The 14,337-nt window shown below is 39.8% G+C and overlaps 1 protein-coding gene across 12 annotated transcripts in view; it reads right to left on the reverse strand.

The window, feature by feature from the left end:
* PARD3 (par-3 family cell polarity regulator) overlaps positions 1 to 14,337 on the reverse strand; it is a 656,403-nt gene that overhangs the window by 235,375 nt on the left and 406,691 nt on the right. For 6 of the 12 annotated variants that reach the window (XM_034644391.1, XM_034644386.1, XM_034644382.1 and 3 more), the window contains 3 exons: positions 12,314 to 12,502; positions 10,802 to 10,972; positions 2,331 to 2,490 (listed from right to left, as the gene is read on the reverse strand). In XM_034644391.1, the coding sequence (XP_034500282.1) occupies positions 2,331 to 2,490; positions 10,802 to 10,972; positions 12,314 to 12,502 (520 nt within the window). The remainder of the gene's footprint in view (positions 1 to 2,330; positions 2,491 to 10,801; positions 10,973 to 12,313; positions 12,503 to 14,337) is intronic. The other 6 variants (XM_034644392.1, XM_034644389.1, XM_034644390.1 and 3 more) reach the window with 1 other exon arrangement.

Consider the following 14,337-nt stretch of genomic DNA (forward strand, 5'->3'; position numbering starts at 1 on the left):
CCCACTAGTGTCTACAGAAGAGTTACTCTAAATGTAGAGAAGACAATGAACAAGCAAACAAGATCCACCTGAGAGATTTCCATGTACCTAGATACTGTGCAAATCAATAAATACTAGTGCGACTGATTTCTGTTAATAGAAATTCAGTGCTCTATTATCTTATATTCGGTACCCTGTTTTGGTATTTTGTTGTAAGCTAAGACCCTTTGCAGGGCTTTAGGTAGGAAATGACTTAGCAAACTGTTCGTTTCTTAGGGCCACTGATAATGGAATAGGGACTGATGAAGACTGAGTTCTCAAATTTGTAAAATTCAAGAGAGATCAGGTTAAGCATAGCCATTTCTCAGGGCAAAACTATAAAGGATCCCTAGTTTCCAGTAGAATATGTAAAAAACTATGTTGAGGAAATATCCAAAATCGTTCAACATTAACCTGGCCTACCGACAAAGGGTAGAGAGTCTTTCACACACACCCCCACCCCGCAAAGGGCATGCACAGTACATCACAAAGTACAGAGTTGGGAGGGAAGTTGCTGCCAAGGGGAAAGCATCTGTAATCTTAAAAGTCTATTACATCTCTAGAGGAGGGAAAAGAAAAAAACAATAATGCAAATGGAAGTGGACTGACAAAGCCACAGCTAACAAAATCAGGGCAACAGACTAGGAAGAAAATGAAGGAATCCTCAACCCATTATATACAGCACTTCAAAAGGTCACTAGGTGAATTTGGGGGTTTTTTGGTTTTTTAGGTTTAGTTTTTCAGCCTTCCTCTGAAGCATCAGGGATTGGAGGCAGGACGCAGGTTACAGGAACTGGTGGACCAATGTTCTGATTCAGTATGGCAAGTCCTATGTTCCTATAATAAAGGGGAAATTACAGCGTATCACTTTGTATGCACACAGATCCAGGGACACATGCATGCTCTTTCTCTCTCAAGGGGTCTGAGTTTTCATTAATGAAAAAATTATTCAACAAAGATATAGTTTTACACCAAAACCGAGAAAGTATGGAAAATGCAATGGCAGGGAAGAGAATGATCATTAAGAAGCAAAGATGAGTGCGGTGATCTCTGTGCACTGCGTGTCACCTAACAGGTGCACAAGGGTTTTAGCATCCTTCCCCTACTTCCATTTATGCCAAGCAGGCAAAAAGAAAACTACTGACGAAGTAAAACCAGACGGCTGGCAGGTCTAAGTCCTATGTGCAACAAAATAAGGAACTGAGAATTTAGCAACTTTTCCAAACTAGAAAGCTAGAAGGACCAAAGGAAGACCAGAAAATTCTACTAGTCATGTTTACACGTTTTTCCTGTCATGCCCAGGAGAGAGTTCTTTGTAGGCAGAAATCGTAATTCACTCATTTTTGTATCTACGGCAAAAGTGCGTACACAAACGTCTTGTCAATAGCAGGCTTTCCATTAACGTCCACTGATGAATGAAATAAATTCTTGTTCCAATGAAGCTTCATAATGGAAACTTGAATTGTATTAAATCTTCATTAAATGTTTCAAAATGGCGTTAAATTTAGGGTTTACTTTCGAGCCTTGCAAAACACACCAGCAATAAAAGTGTTTTATGTCAGGTGTGGTTTTAATCAAAACAGCTTCTTGTGTTTTTTAAATTTGAAAACTCTCACAAGTTAATCCCAAGATGAGCAACTCAGTAAATCCAAGCACTCCTGTGGCAAAGCAAGTCTTTATTAACTGGGTCTGTGAGGAGAGAGCCGAACTGCGGCCGAGCATGTGCTAACAACCTCATCACCCACCGGGGGCGAGCAGACAGTATGGTGCTGAATCCAAACAAAGGATGCAAAACACTAGCTTCCGGATTTTAAAATGAGGGCTTTGAAAAAGTAGAGCTGCGACTTAAAAATGGTGACATCCTATTAAGTACAAGCCAAATAAATGGGACTATTTCATCTACATGCAAACGTGTGTAGACGCGTTCATTCCTCTCCCTATAAACAGCGCTGCTGTGAAAGAGATAGACTTTGAATCCTCCTTGTCATAAACCACTAAATTTTGACTGTCCTAAAACATGGCTTCACTTCTACTCTCAAACAAGCTAAACACATCTTGATCACTGAAAATATTTGCATGTGAGCCCTTCCTTTTCTTCCCCTCTCCCCACATGTTACAGGATCTAAAATTCACTTAACAAAATCAATGTATTGATTTAGTCTCTTCACTATTAACACTTCCTGAATGATTATAATGAACCAGCTTTTTTTTTCTCCTGAAAACACGGGCCTCCCTTACATTAATATTACATCAATAACCTCCCAGTGAACCAGGAAAGCATAAAAAATAAGATGTGAAAAACAGAGTTTTACCTGACTCACCCATTATCCTGCTGAGGGCAGCATTTCTCGTGGGGGATTCATCAAGCCCCTCAATCCCACTGTAGAGGGAATGGGAGATTCTTCGTTCTCGATCATCCAACACCGTTTCAATGGGCAGCTCAGGTCCAGAGGGGCTTCCAGGTGACTTCAGCTACAGAGAAAAGGGGGCAAGGGAAAATCAGTATTGGAGGCCCATGAGCAGCATGGGGGAATTATAACAACTTGCCCAAGGCCTGCATCCAACTGGGTACCAAATGAACTAGAACTTTTCACCCTGTACCAAAATAATTTGTGATGACAGCTCTGCCTAATGACCAACTTTCTCTGCCACTTTACGCTGTGCCTCCCATGAAGTTCTGTCAGATTGCAACCACTGGAGGAAAAATATGTATATTAAAAGCTTTTTTTTTTTTAACTTATTTTGCTGCTTATTTTTTCAATTCGACTGTTAGTATCTGTTGAAGTCAATTTAAGTTATGGTTTAATTCAGAATTCCTGATGAGATGTCGCTCTGCAAGAATAGAAGCTGGAACTAAGCTATACCTTCTGTGTCCATAACAGGTACATACACCTAACAATTAGCACTCATCTGTGTGCTCGTGAGATCACTACCTACTCTGCAAGACCTAAAGACCACTTGTGAGCTCAGGAGTCTTGAACAATTCACTGACCCTACATTCCTTCTGCTAGAAATTAGTCAAAAAAATCATTCTATTCTCTTACTGTAATCTTAAATATAAGATAGCGAGTACCTGAAAAGCCACGTTAATAGAATACAAACAATAGAGAAGGACCAATTATTCTAATGAAGCAAAGATATGTATGTCACAAACATATATGACTGAATAAATAAGCAAAGAATATAGGTCAATTTCCATCACCATGAATTAAAACAGTATGTGGCATTCTTTAAAACAGCTGTGCCTCATAAGTCAGATTCTTTACAAAAATAATATGAATAAGGAACCTATGTTCATAAGGCCTTGAAACAAATCTGCTTCAAGGAGGAACAAAGCACACTTAACAGCAATCCTCCAAATGTGGGCTCTGAGGTTAACCCCATGGACTAATATCTTATGACTCACTGGTGCTAGCTTGCAGCCAGAGACAAAGAGGGCTCAGCGGGGAGGGCTGGAGGGGAGAGGGTTGGTGTTGGGGGGGAGGACTGAAGGGGGTGCAGCACCGCCAAGTGGGAGATAGGACCGCACATCCCAAACAGAGGAAACCACAACGGTTGCAGTTCCTTCATTGGAACAAATTATTATTTCTGTTAGAAGCTATCACCTGTTTAATATAAATGAGATACTTAATGAAGTTCCGAATTGTAGACTTATCTCTCCCAGTTTGATAAGCACTGGGGAGATTTAATGCATTGAAGGGTCAACACAATTACAATTGGAGGCACGTCAAACTGCAGGAGAATAATAAACTCACAGCGCTAGTGAATTAGACTCAATAAAGTTTAAATTGTGAAATGAGGATTTGTTTTATTAGTTTTTTTTTAATTGCAGATTACAACTGACAGCTTCACAGAAAAGTAAATTAAATATTCAAAGTCTCTGATGTAAAAAAAAAATAAAAGAACGTTTTCTGAAAGAATACTATACTTCAATTCCAAAGTACTTTGGGGAGGTAAAAACATAAACAAAAGCAATACCCTATGCCTTTAAGAACAAGTATGTCTGAAATTTTTAAATGAGCACATACACTGAAGAGACTTGCAATCCAAATCTCTATACGAGACCTTCTTGCTGTACAATTTATTTTATAAGACAAACAACATATCCTCACATTTGCTTAACAGATACACTTAATTGAACTAGATAACTGCAATTTTCTAGATGATAAAATCCCTAAAAAGCTATTCATGAGAAATCCCTAAATAATCTAAGAGGCTACTTTAGAATTTTAGAAAATGAAATAAAAATTCCGTTAAAAAAAAAAAAAAAGCACATGCAGGCTTTCTAGAGAAAGAACAGTAAGGTGCCTGTTCAGAAAGAACCTCACACTTGACCATTTTCATGGGAAAGAGTCTACACATCCCCTACCTCCCTAACCATGTCTAATTTACATCTCAAAAGACAGATTTAAATGAAGACATCAGTAGCCTACTACATAAATATTTAACAGAAGATACAATGCCTTTTAATTTCTTTTTTAAAAAAAACAACCTGATTGGGGTGCACAGTTTTGTTTTAAATCTCTTGATGATTTTTTTGTTGTTGTTGCAAGAAAAGGAGTTTAAGGAGAGACACACTATGAGGGCACTAAGGCGGTACAGCTGAGAGGCAGAGCGAGGGATCCTGGAAGAGAGGCCCGGGGTGGTCTGCACCCTAGGCTAGCCCCAGGCCCTGCAAGTCCCCTTACATAAAAACCTTCTCCAAGTTAAACTTAATGAGAAGAAGAAACCAAAATAAAAGTACTACAATTTTCACTTTGTGGCTTGTTGTTTCAGGTGCGAAAATGTTCTTCAATCTAACTTAATTCAGTCCCAGGTAGCAGTTGTGCTCGGCCCCCTCAGCTCCACCTCTTGAAAAATGGGAAAGCCCTTCCACCTATTAGAGAAAAATTAGCTCTCAGTTGCAGCAAGATAACTCCTACTGGGTAGCAGTGTAAAGGGATACAGTCTTTTCTAAAGTAATCTAGAAATGTGTATCACAGGTCTAAAAACATTTTGCACTCCTTGACTGGGCCATTTATTTCACTCTGTGGTCACTGCCCTCATAAAATCATAAGCTACGCATATAAAGATTCACATGAATCAATATTTATCATAACATTATTTACAAAGGTATAAAATTGGGAATTACCCCAATACTGAAAAACAATGTAAATGTAGTCCACAGTAAGAAAAGATAGTCAAATGATCATATATTGCTTTTTTATAATCAGAAAATAACAAATGATAGGTAATAACAAAGAAACTGGATACTGTCCAATGAATATGCTTTCCATTATATACTTGGACTACTTTCCTTAGGAAAAGTTAAAATCTTGGCTTCTTTTAAAAAACTAATATATTTTCTGCAGGGTTTAGCAAATTCTCATGTTGTAGGTAAGCATGAGTGGGTCAAATGATGTCTTTCACATGGAGAAAATGTACCCCAACATCTCGACTATAAGTGTTGAAAACCTGGCATAGACACGGCCCTGATCTCCGCAGCAAATTAAAGACTGGGTTGCAGTTAGTAACTGGCACAACCTTATTATTCAACATTTCCGTATTTATGGGCTTATCCTATTTTATCCCCAATGCCTGGAACAGAGCAGGTACTAAGTGAATAAATGGATGAATAAATTAATTTCCAAGTGAATGACTCAGATTTTCCTCAAAATGGTTTGGAAATCGTACACATACCCGGCCGCACGGAAGCAGGCCTGACGCTGAGCGCACAGCACGGTATTCAGCCTAGATTACAATGATTATTGTGGGAGGTACTAACATCCAAAGGACAGGTAAACACAGAACAAAGAATAAAAAGAAAAAAAAGAAAAAAAGGAAAAAAGGAAAAAAAAGAAAAAAACTCAAGCTTGAGTTTTGGAGAAGAGTGGCCATAGCTCTAGGGTCCAGTTTCAGGTTCTGTTGTCCTATAGGACACCACTATATGTCCCTCACATCCTCCCTCACCCCCCCACCTCCACACCCCAGGCCCTTACCCCCTGTGGGCTACAGCAAGAATCAGAGACATATAGAACCTCCCTAAATCATTCTACCCTAAGTGGCAGACCCAAACTGTAACTGACTGACTGACGCTAAAACCCATGCTTTTATTGTATGCTACTTCCCAACGCAACCAGATATGAATTGCCTGAACAACACAATCAGTCAATTAAGCCCACTCACATGTGTAAGAGGAATGGGCACCTTGCTTCTAAATTACTTTGCCACTACCTTGGCCTTGCAGCCATTAAGCAAATCATTTGACCTCTCTGCATTTATTTCTTAATACATAGAGTGAAGAGAATTATAAATGATACCTTAGGCCCCTTCCTATTCTAATATAGCTTTCTAATTCTAAGAGGATTAAACCTACAGAGAGAACTCATTTTCAAGTAGTCCCTAATGATTAAATCCTTCAGAATAGGGTCTAAGACAAGGCTCACCTGGTCACATTCTCTACTGGTACTAAGATGAGGCTTTACATGAAATCACGTCTAACATATACAATGAGGTGACTGCAAGCTATGTTAAACTGCAGTAATTGCTACAAATATTAATCTCCTTGGAACATCTACAATCAGCATAATCGTCATACACAGGTTATTTTCAATCCTCAAGGAATGATGTCCAGTATTTACTCCTGCTTCCCTCTACTCTCCTTCAAAGTCCTCAACAAAGGCGTCCTTTGTGATGATAACCAGTGTTTCTGCTTCTTGCTTTATGTATTCTATCCAATGGAAAAGACTTAAGAAGGACTGAAGAAGTTTTTCTCCAAAAAAGTTAATCGATCAGGAGCACAAAACAAGGGGAAGCCATGTCTCTCTCTTTTTTTTCCCCTAAAGAAACAATTATTGTTCATGAGATGTTTTTAAATGTACTTAAGTAAGAACATTAAATGTAAGGAAAGCAAAGGAAAACCAGAATCACTGCCAAAATATTAATGCGGTTACCGTCGGTTTTGTTTTTTCTTTTTTTAGAACTTCAATTTCTAATAGTAACTAAGTTATCTTTTCTTCTAAAAATGCGAGCCTCCCCAGGATTATTTCTCTTGTCATTCCGTCCCTGATCAGGTGTCAGTTCTGGGCTGGACAGCAAGTGATGGAGAGGTAGGGACGTGGCTGGTAGACAAGGTCCCAGCCATCTCAGAATTTACAGTTCCTACGGAAGAAAACCAAAAAGGAAACCACGACAGGGCACTTGCTGCTAGATGAAGGTAAGTACTCTGACTACGGAATACTCTGATGAGAGAAACTGAAATCTAAAAGCTGTCTTTGTGGGGACAAGGAGCAGAACGGGCTCATGGGACAAACCCGGAGGCGAGAGAGTATCGCCTGAGAAAGTGCAAGCAGCGCAGAGGAGCTCACACGGGCGACGCGGGGACAGGCTGGAGGGGCGCAGACGCCAGTTTCTGCATGTCCCAGGGGGCCAAGGGATGGAGACTGACACCTGTCCTGGAGAGGATGGAAACCTCCTGCAGGGATTTCAGCCAGGAGCGACATGAGCAATGTGTTCTGTGGACAAACCTGCCTGTCTGCACTGTGGAGAGCGGACTGCAGCAGCGACCCCCGTGGGACAATAGGGCCTGAGGTGGGGTGACAGCAGAGGGGCTGGAGAAAAGTGGCTCAAGGAGAGAGAGATTCTGGAGGCAGAGGCTACTGAGATAGGTCAAGAGTGAGCCCGCATCTCCAGCTTCTACAACCACAGTGTGGAGGGGTAGGGGGTGGGGGGCAAGACCAGGGTGGATGAGGAGGACCTGGCTTTGAAGGAAAAGCACAAATAAAGTGTTGGGCACTTGTGAATGAAGTGCGTGAGCGACAAACCAGTGAGTATCTGGAACTAGAATAGAATGCTGAGCTGGAAACGGGTTTGTGGGATTGGCTGTAACATCAGTGGTACCTGAAGATCTCCCAGGGAGCATGCCCGATGTACAGGATCCAGCCCAGGGAGAGCTCCGAGACACACTCACAATAACAGAGCAGGCAGAAATAAAGGAGCCTCGACAGAGAGAGAAGAGCCAGACCGAAGCAGGAGAAAAATGAGAGCAGTTAAGAAGAGATTCAAGATGGGTGGCATTCCAAGATTCCTGAAAAGCCAAGCAAAGAGACTGAGGAACATCTTCCAGAGAACGTCTCAAATGTGCTGTAGAGTGAATTGTAGGGTAAGGTGACCGTATCTACTGTGAACAGTCAACAAATAATTTTTGAAAAGAAAAAAATTAAGATAATATACGGCATTTCCTACGTACAAGAAAAGGGCATGGAAAGATGTGACAAAGTACAAACCATTTTCTTTTTCCAAATTCTCATTGCCTCTGGCTTGAAATTAACATATGTAAACCCTAGACTTAAAGAGGAGTTAGTAAAATATAGTTTTGTGAGATTGTCAAAGACCGGACTCTGGCTGACTAATAGACCCAGAAGGAGGGAACTCAAGCACATTATTTTGGCTTGAGGTTCATTCATGACAAAACACTGTAGGCTTCTATCAATATTTACTGTAACATAATTTACACTTACTCTCTCGTAATTCAGGGAGATGTTTTTCCAAAGGTAATATATAATATAAGTACAACAGCAGCAAAATCATGTCTTATGCCTTATGGGAAGCTGAACTGAGCTTTCTGTCTTCATGTAATTCTTTAGTTAAACCCTGTCAGTACAAAAGGCTTCTCGGTAGTATTACAAAGAAAGCACAGCACTCGTGATAAGATTTCTTTTTCGATATAATTGTTTTATAAGCTTACACTCTCCTAAGAAATAGTAATAACCAGCAATGTATGAAAACGATACCATAAGGAATATTGAATATTAAAGTCTATTACTGTCTACTGCAGCTGTTCCCTTACTTAAATCATTTCATTCACATAAATTCATATGCAGAAGTAAATGAGACACAGAGATATTTCAGTGGGATTCCAATTTCATGTGTTTTACAGGACAACAGGGAATAAAATCAGTGCTTTTATCAAAACATTTTCAGGCTGGTACAGGTTTGCTTCGCTGCTGTTTGGGGAATATCAGGGACTCATCTGAATCAGAGGAAAGCATGTCTGCATTCAGGATGCTGGTCTGCAGTACCTTTGTTAATGTTTTAAGTGCCCCCAGAACATCCAATGCTTTTCTCTGAAAGAAAACTTGGAGGAGGTGTTTACAAATTTTAATTTATTTTTAAAGAGACTGAGAATATGAAATATTCTCCAGTAGAATATAAGTTCTGTGAGAGAAGGAGCCCCATATGTTTTTATTCACTGACATATCCCAGGGATCTAACACATTTCTTGAATATAGTAGATGTTCAATAAACATCTGCCAAACAAATACTGTCCTGTGAATGGGAAATTATCCAGTTTTAGAAAAAGATGTAATAAGAACAACGTGTTTATGAACTTACTGTGGAGAATTTTTCAACTAGCACTTTACAGGACTTACATTATAAAGGTCAGTTAATAATTTTTGGCAACTAATAAAAACTCTATTATTCAAGAAAACCATTCCAGTAGCCTACTCTGAGGGATTAGCATTTATATTTATCTCATGAAAGTGAATTCTTTTATGTCCCACTGTTCTCTGAGATTTTCAGTTAAGGTTACATTGTTCTCTTGTCGCTATGGAAATTAATGTGTTAATTACTGTTAACAAATTCTCCATTTGAAAAATAAAAACAATAAAGAAATAAGTCAATAGTCAATAACCTTCCCAAAACTGGTCACCTGTCCATTGACTACCTAACTTTCACTGCAAAATACAAATGTACTACAGGATGGCACGAGTGATCACCACAACCTGAACAGCTCACTTTATATATGTAACACAGATTTTTAAATGAAGAAAAACACTTAAACAATTTAGATTTAATTTTCAGTTTGTATGATTTCCTAGTCATTTCCTTTTAGTTGATTTAAAAATGTGGGGAGTTGGGCATTGATTAAAAACAAAAACAAACTGTACATTTTTAACAAGCTTTGCTCTACAAATTCTCAGCTCCCACCTATTTCCTATGGATGGTACATAATTTATAATAGATCTATGGACCTGTTTTTTTTTTCAAGTTCTAATATTATCAAATCAATACATAATTCCTTTTAAATTTTCAAATACCCCACTGTGCCAGAAAGTATGTCTCCACTTATTTTTTTTTTTTTTAACTATTTGGGAGAACAGATGATCACAATTTCAGGAGAGCTACTCTTCCTACTCACTCCTAATTACGCACTGCTGCATACACTAGAGCCAGCCAAGGCACTGTACAACAGTTATCACTCAAAAAGCACGCAATCAAGGGGAAAATACTCAACCGTATAGTGAAGGAGAAAGGGGACACAGGTAACAGAAGGGGAGACTTAAACTTTTGCCAATGTCACAAGAGAAACAGACTCTCCCCTGTCAGGGACTTTGAAAAGAGCCCTCCCATTTTAGATAAGCAAATGAACAAGCCCATCTTGGTTTCATTGTTCTCTCTCCCAGGTACAACACTACTGAACAGAAGAGAAACTGCTGGCTCCCAGCAGGAAGGTATGGCCCTGTTTGTAAGAAGAGAACCCAGCGAAAGGTGCCTTTAAGATCCCAGGGTAATTTGTTAAGCTGGCCGCAGAAATACTAATGCACACTTAAGAATACTCTGATCATAGAATTAAGAGAACAAATCACAGTCCACAGTCAATACAATAAACGGCCAAAGATAATTTTATAATATTTTGAAGGAAAGTCCCAGGACTGGCCATTCTTTGTCCAATATTAGGAAAAAACTAAGACTTATTACAATTTCAAATGCTAGTGTCTTCTTTTTATTTCCTATGCTTTACCTCATTGCACTTGCTTATTCGCCTCGCGACAATGAGCTGGATCATTCCTCTCTTGTTCCCTTCAGTGGACATAGACCTTCTGAGGGTTTCCATGGCGTCTTGGTTTGTCTTGCCCAACAGGGATTCTCCATTCACTGCTATCAGTTGATCATTCACCCGAAGCCTTCCATCCTGGGAAGAAAACAGGTAGAAATAAGTGCTATTAAACAGTCTGCTATAAAAGAATTTGCTTTCTCTTTAGTTAAAAAAAATAAAAATAAAAACAAGGGGAAAGAAAGGGGGCTTTAATCCTAATGGATTATGCCCAATTGAACATGAGCACAATAATGTCTAAGCAGCCACTGCAGCCTGTGTCTATTTCAATCATTTATACATTTGTAAATCAAGTCATTATCATAATCTGTTTACCAAAATAGCATACTAATTCAAAGGACACAAAGTGATTACTTTCTTGCTTCCGGAGACACCCATAGAGGTTATTTACAACCCAGGACAAGAAAAAGCTCAAGGCTGTTACACAATTGCAGAGAAGTGCCCCCTTGACAAACAGGCAGGAAACTTGTTCTCCACTGGCAAACAGGCTAAGTGACCCACAGGCAGGGGAGAGGGGAAAGATGCGCCTTCGTGTAGGGCAGCTCTGTGCCCAGAACCTAAGCTGAGTCTTTGCATGGATTATCTTCTTGAAACTACAATGACTATGGCTTGTCAATTCTGTGTGACAAGAAATGGAGACTTGAAGCTATGGATTCCAACCTAAAATGAGAGATCATGGAGATTTCTATTAGCTTGATCACGAATGGGGTGTTATGAAGAAAACAAAAGGTGTTACAGCATAAATGTTACAGGGTATCAGAACATGTCACTCCAAAACACGCCATTCTGGCACAAGGACTCTTTTGAGCTGAAGGCAACTGAGAGCTGGCAGATGCAAGGGGAGCTCTCTGTCCTCCCCCTTGCTGGCTGAATACAGGGCATAGAGTTCCTCTTCCAAAGATGACCCCTCTCCTGTCCCTAACCAGAAAGAAAACGACCCTCATCACCAGAGACAGTGATGGCACTGACATTAGTCGGATGACAAAACAGGCTGTACAGAAGAAACCTTATCTACCACTAGTTTCCGCCATATCATCCCACAACTGACCTCTCTGAGAAGCCCAAACCTCCTTTTTTTTTGGGGGGGGGGTCGTCTAATCACTGATCCACAATTTATTGCCCTTTGCTGAAATGGTATCTAAGCTTCTGAGTCTAACCACGTCTTTAGATTTTCTTTCTTTTCTGTAGAGCTCCTATATGTGGGAAATTTTAAATATTAACATCAAAAAATCTATAAACATGTTCTGCTCATCTGTCTTCTGCAAGTTTAATTCACAGGCCATAGAAACAGAACATAGGAGGGTGGAGGAAAGCACCCCCCCCACACACTGTGTATACGTTCCCAAGGCAGGAATAGGGTTGTAATGAAATATTTTTGTTAATGGGCATAATAGCTGAGGAAAGTTAACATTTGCTTACTTTAGATGCTGCGCCTCCATTAATAATGGACTTGACGAAGATTCCCAAATCTGCATGGTTCTCTTTTGACCGGTTACCTTTGACACTGACACCAAGACCGGCTGATCCTGAATCATTAAGTGGAACTTCAAATGTCAGAAATTCCCTGGTGCCATCAGGTGTGAGAACAATATCCTCATCTTCTGCTTTCTAATAGGAAACAAAATTGCATGGCACGTTATATTCCAATGTTCCTTTCTCACAGCTATTTTTAAAGACTGCTGATGAGCAGTCTTTAATCCTAATAGGCACAGTATTTCCACCAAAGTTCCGTGACAAGCTCCATGATAACAGTGTATCTGCACTCCCTCCAGATGATTCCTGGAACCAGCTGTTAATATTTTTATGTGGCACTTGTTTCAATATTGAAACAAACTCAAACCAGATTCTGAGAAACGTAGGGAAAAATACAGCTGAAGACTGAAGACATGTGGGCTCCTAGAGTTTGGGATTTTTTTTTTCCTGGTCTGTTTATATATCCTAAACCACAGGAGAAAAAGTCACAGCAGGAATCAAAATAAATAAATATAACTCATTTGTCCTTTTATACACTAGGAATTTTTGATGTTATTAAGAGTTTAATGCTAATGGTATATCATTTTCTTCACAATTAATAATAAGTTCTGACGACAAAGCCAGAGGAAACAGGTATTCATTTTCAGAGAGCCACTAGAGAGCTTTAACCTTCAACATTGATGAGACAGAAACAACGTCAGAGGACACCTTTCCTCAACACCGGAGCACGCCTCTGCCAGCTGGGGGATAGTCTCCATGCAATACAGCTTCATTAATCAGCGGAGTCTGCAAGCTTTGATTTCCTAACTGTAGTCATCACTGCGTAAGAAGACTGTTTCAGAATGCAACACATTTAAGACGCACGGACTCCTGCCCAGGCCCCTGAGAACAGCGAGAAGAGGGGAAGCTGAAAGTAGAGGCTGCCGAACCAGGGTCAGAGGACTGCTGTCACTACAACTCTGGACACCGGGGACCAGGCAGTCTGCCCGCCTCCGACTTCTCTTCAGCAATCCCACCCACCACCAGGACTTGAACCGCTCACATCTCTACCCAGGTCATCTCCACATAGGTAAGGACAGATTTCTTTTCCAAAGTTAGCATTTCCAACCACATAACAGCTAGGTGGCACAAGCTCTTCAAATCACAGCCAAATGCTCACCTGGTCCTACCACATGTTCCTGCTCCACTTTTTCCAATTCTGGAATATTTCTCCAGCATCCACCTAGTCACTCAAGCTGGAATTATCAAATTATAATTGAAAAAAGGCAAAATGTCTAATGGTACATAATTAGGCTAGACTATAATGCATCCTTTAAGGTGTGCTTTTTTTTTTAAGATTTTTTATTTATTTATGTGACAGAGAGACAGCCAGTGAGAGAGGGAACACAGCAGGGGAGTGGGAGAGGAAGAAGCAGGCTCCCAGCGGAGGAGCCCGAGGTGGGACTCCGGGATCACGCCCTGAGCCAAAGGCAGACGCTTAACGACTGCACTACCCAGGCGCCCCTAAAGTGTGCTTTTAAAGAAAGTTCAACAGCACACATGAAAGGAGGCTATCGCAGACCAATGTGGGCAGACTTCAACTTTCTTCTCTGTGTCCCAACAAATGTTTAAATTTTTCTAATAACAATAAAAATTAACATAATGATGAAATAATTTTTAAGCAAATTTAGGGATTTAACGTCACAACCAGATGAAATAATTTTTGGAAGTATAGCATTTATCAATAAAAGATTATTTTTTACTGCAAAAGATGTGTTTTTTTAAATCCCCAAATCCATAATAATGTGATTCACAGTGATGTTTCTAATTTACTAATATCCACTGTTAACATTTTATGGTAGGATATTCTTTGTGCCATCTTTGCAAAAGACAACCTCATATTTATCAGGACAAAGTATGTTTGGAAAAAATAAAATAAAATCACTAATACGTTAAAAGCAGGAAAACCTTATTTAATAAAGAATGCAAAA

The sequence above is a fragment of the Ailuropoda melanoleuca genome, chromosome 15, assembly GCF_002007445.2.
Source record: "Ailuropoda melanoleuca isolate Jingjing chromosome 15, ASM200744v2, whole genome shotgun sequence".
NCBI classification, from domain to species: Eukaryota; Metazoa; Chordata; class Mammalia; order Carnivora; family Ursidae; genus Ailuropoda; species Ailuropoda melanoleuca.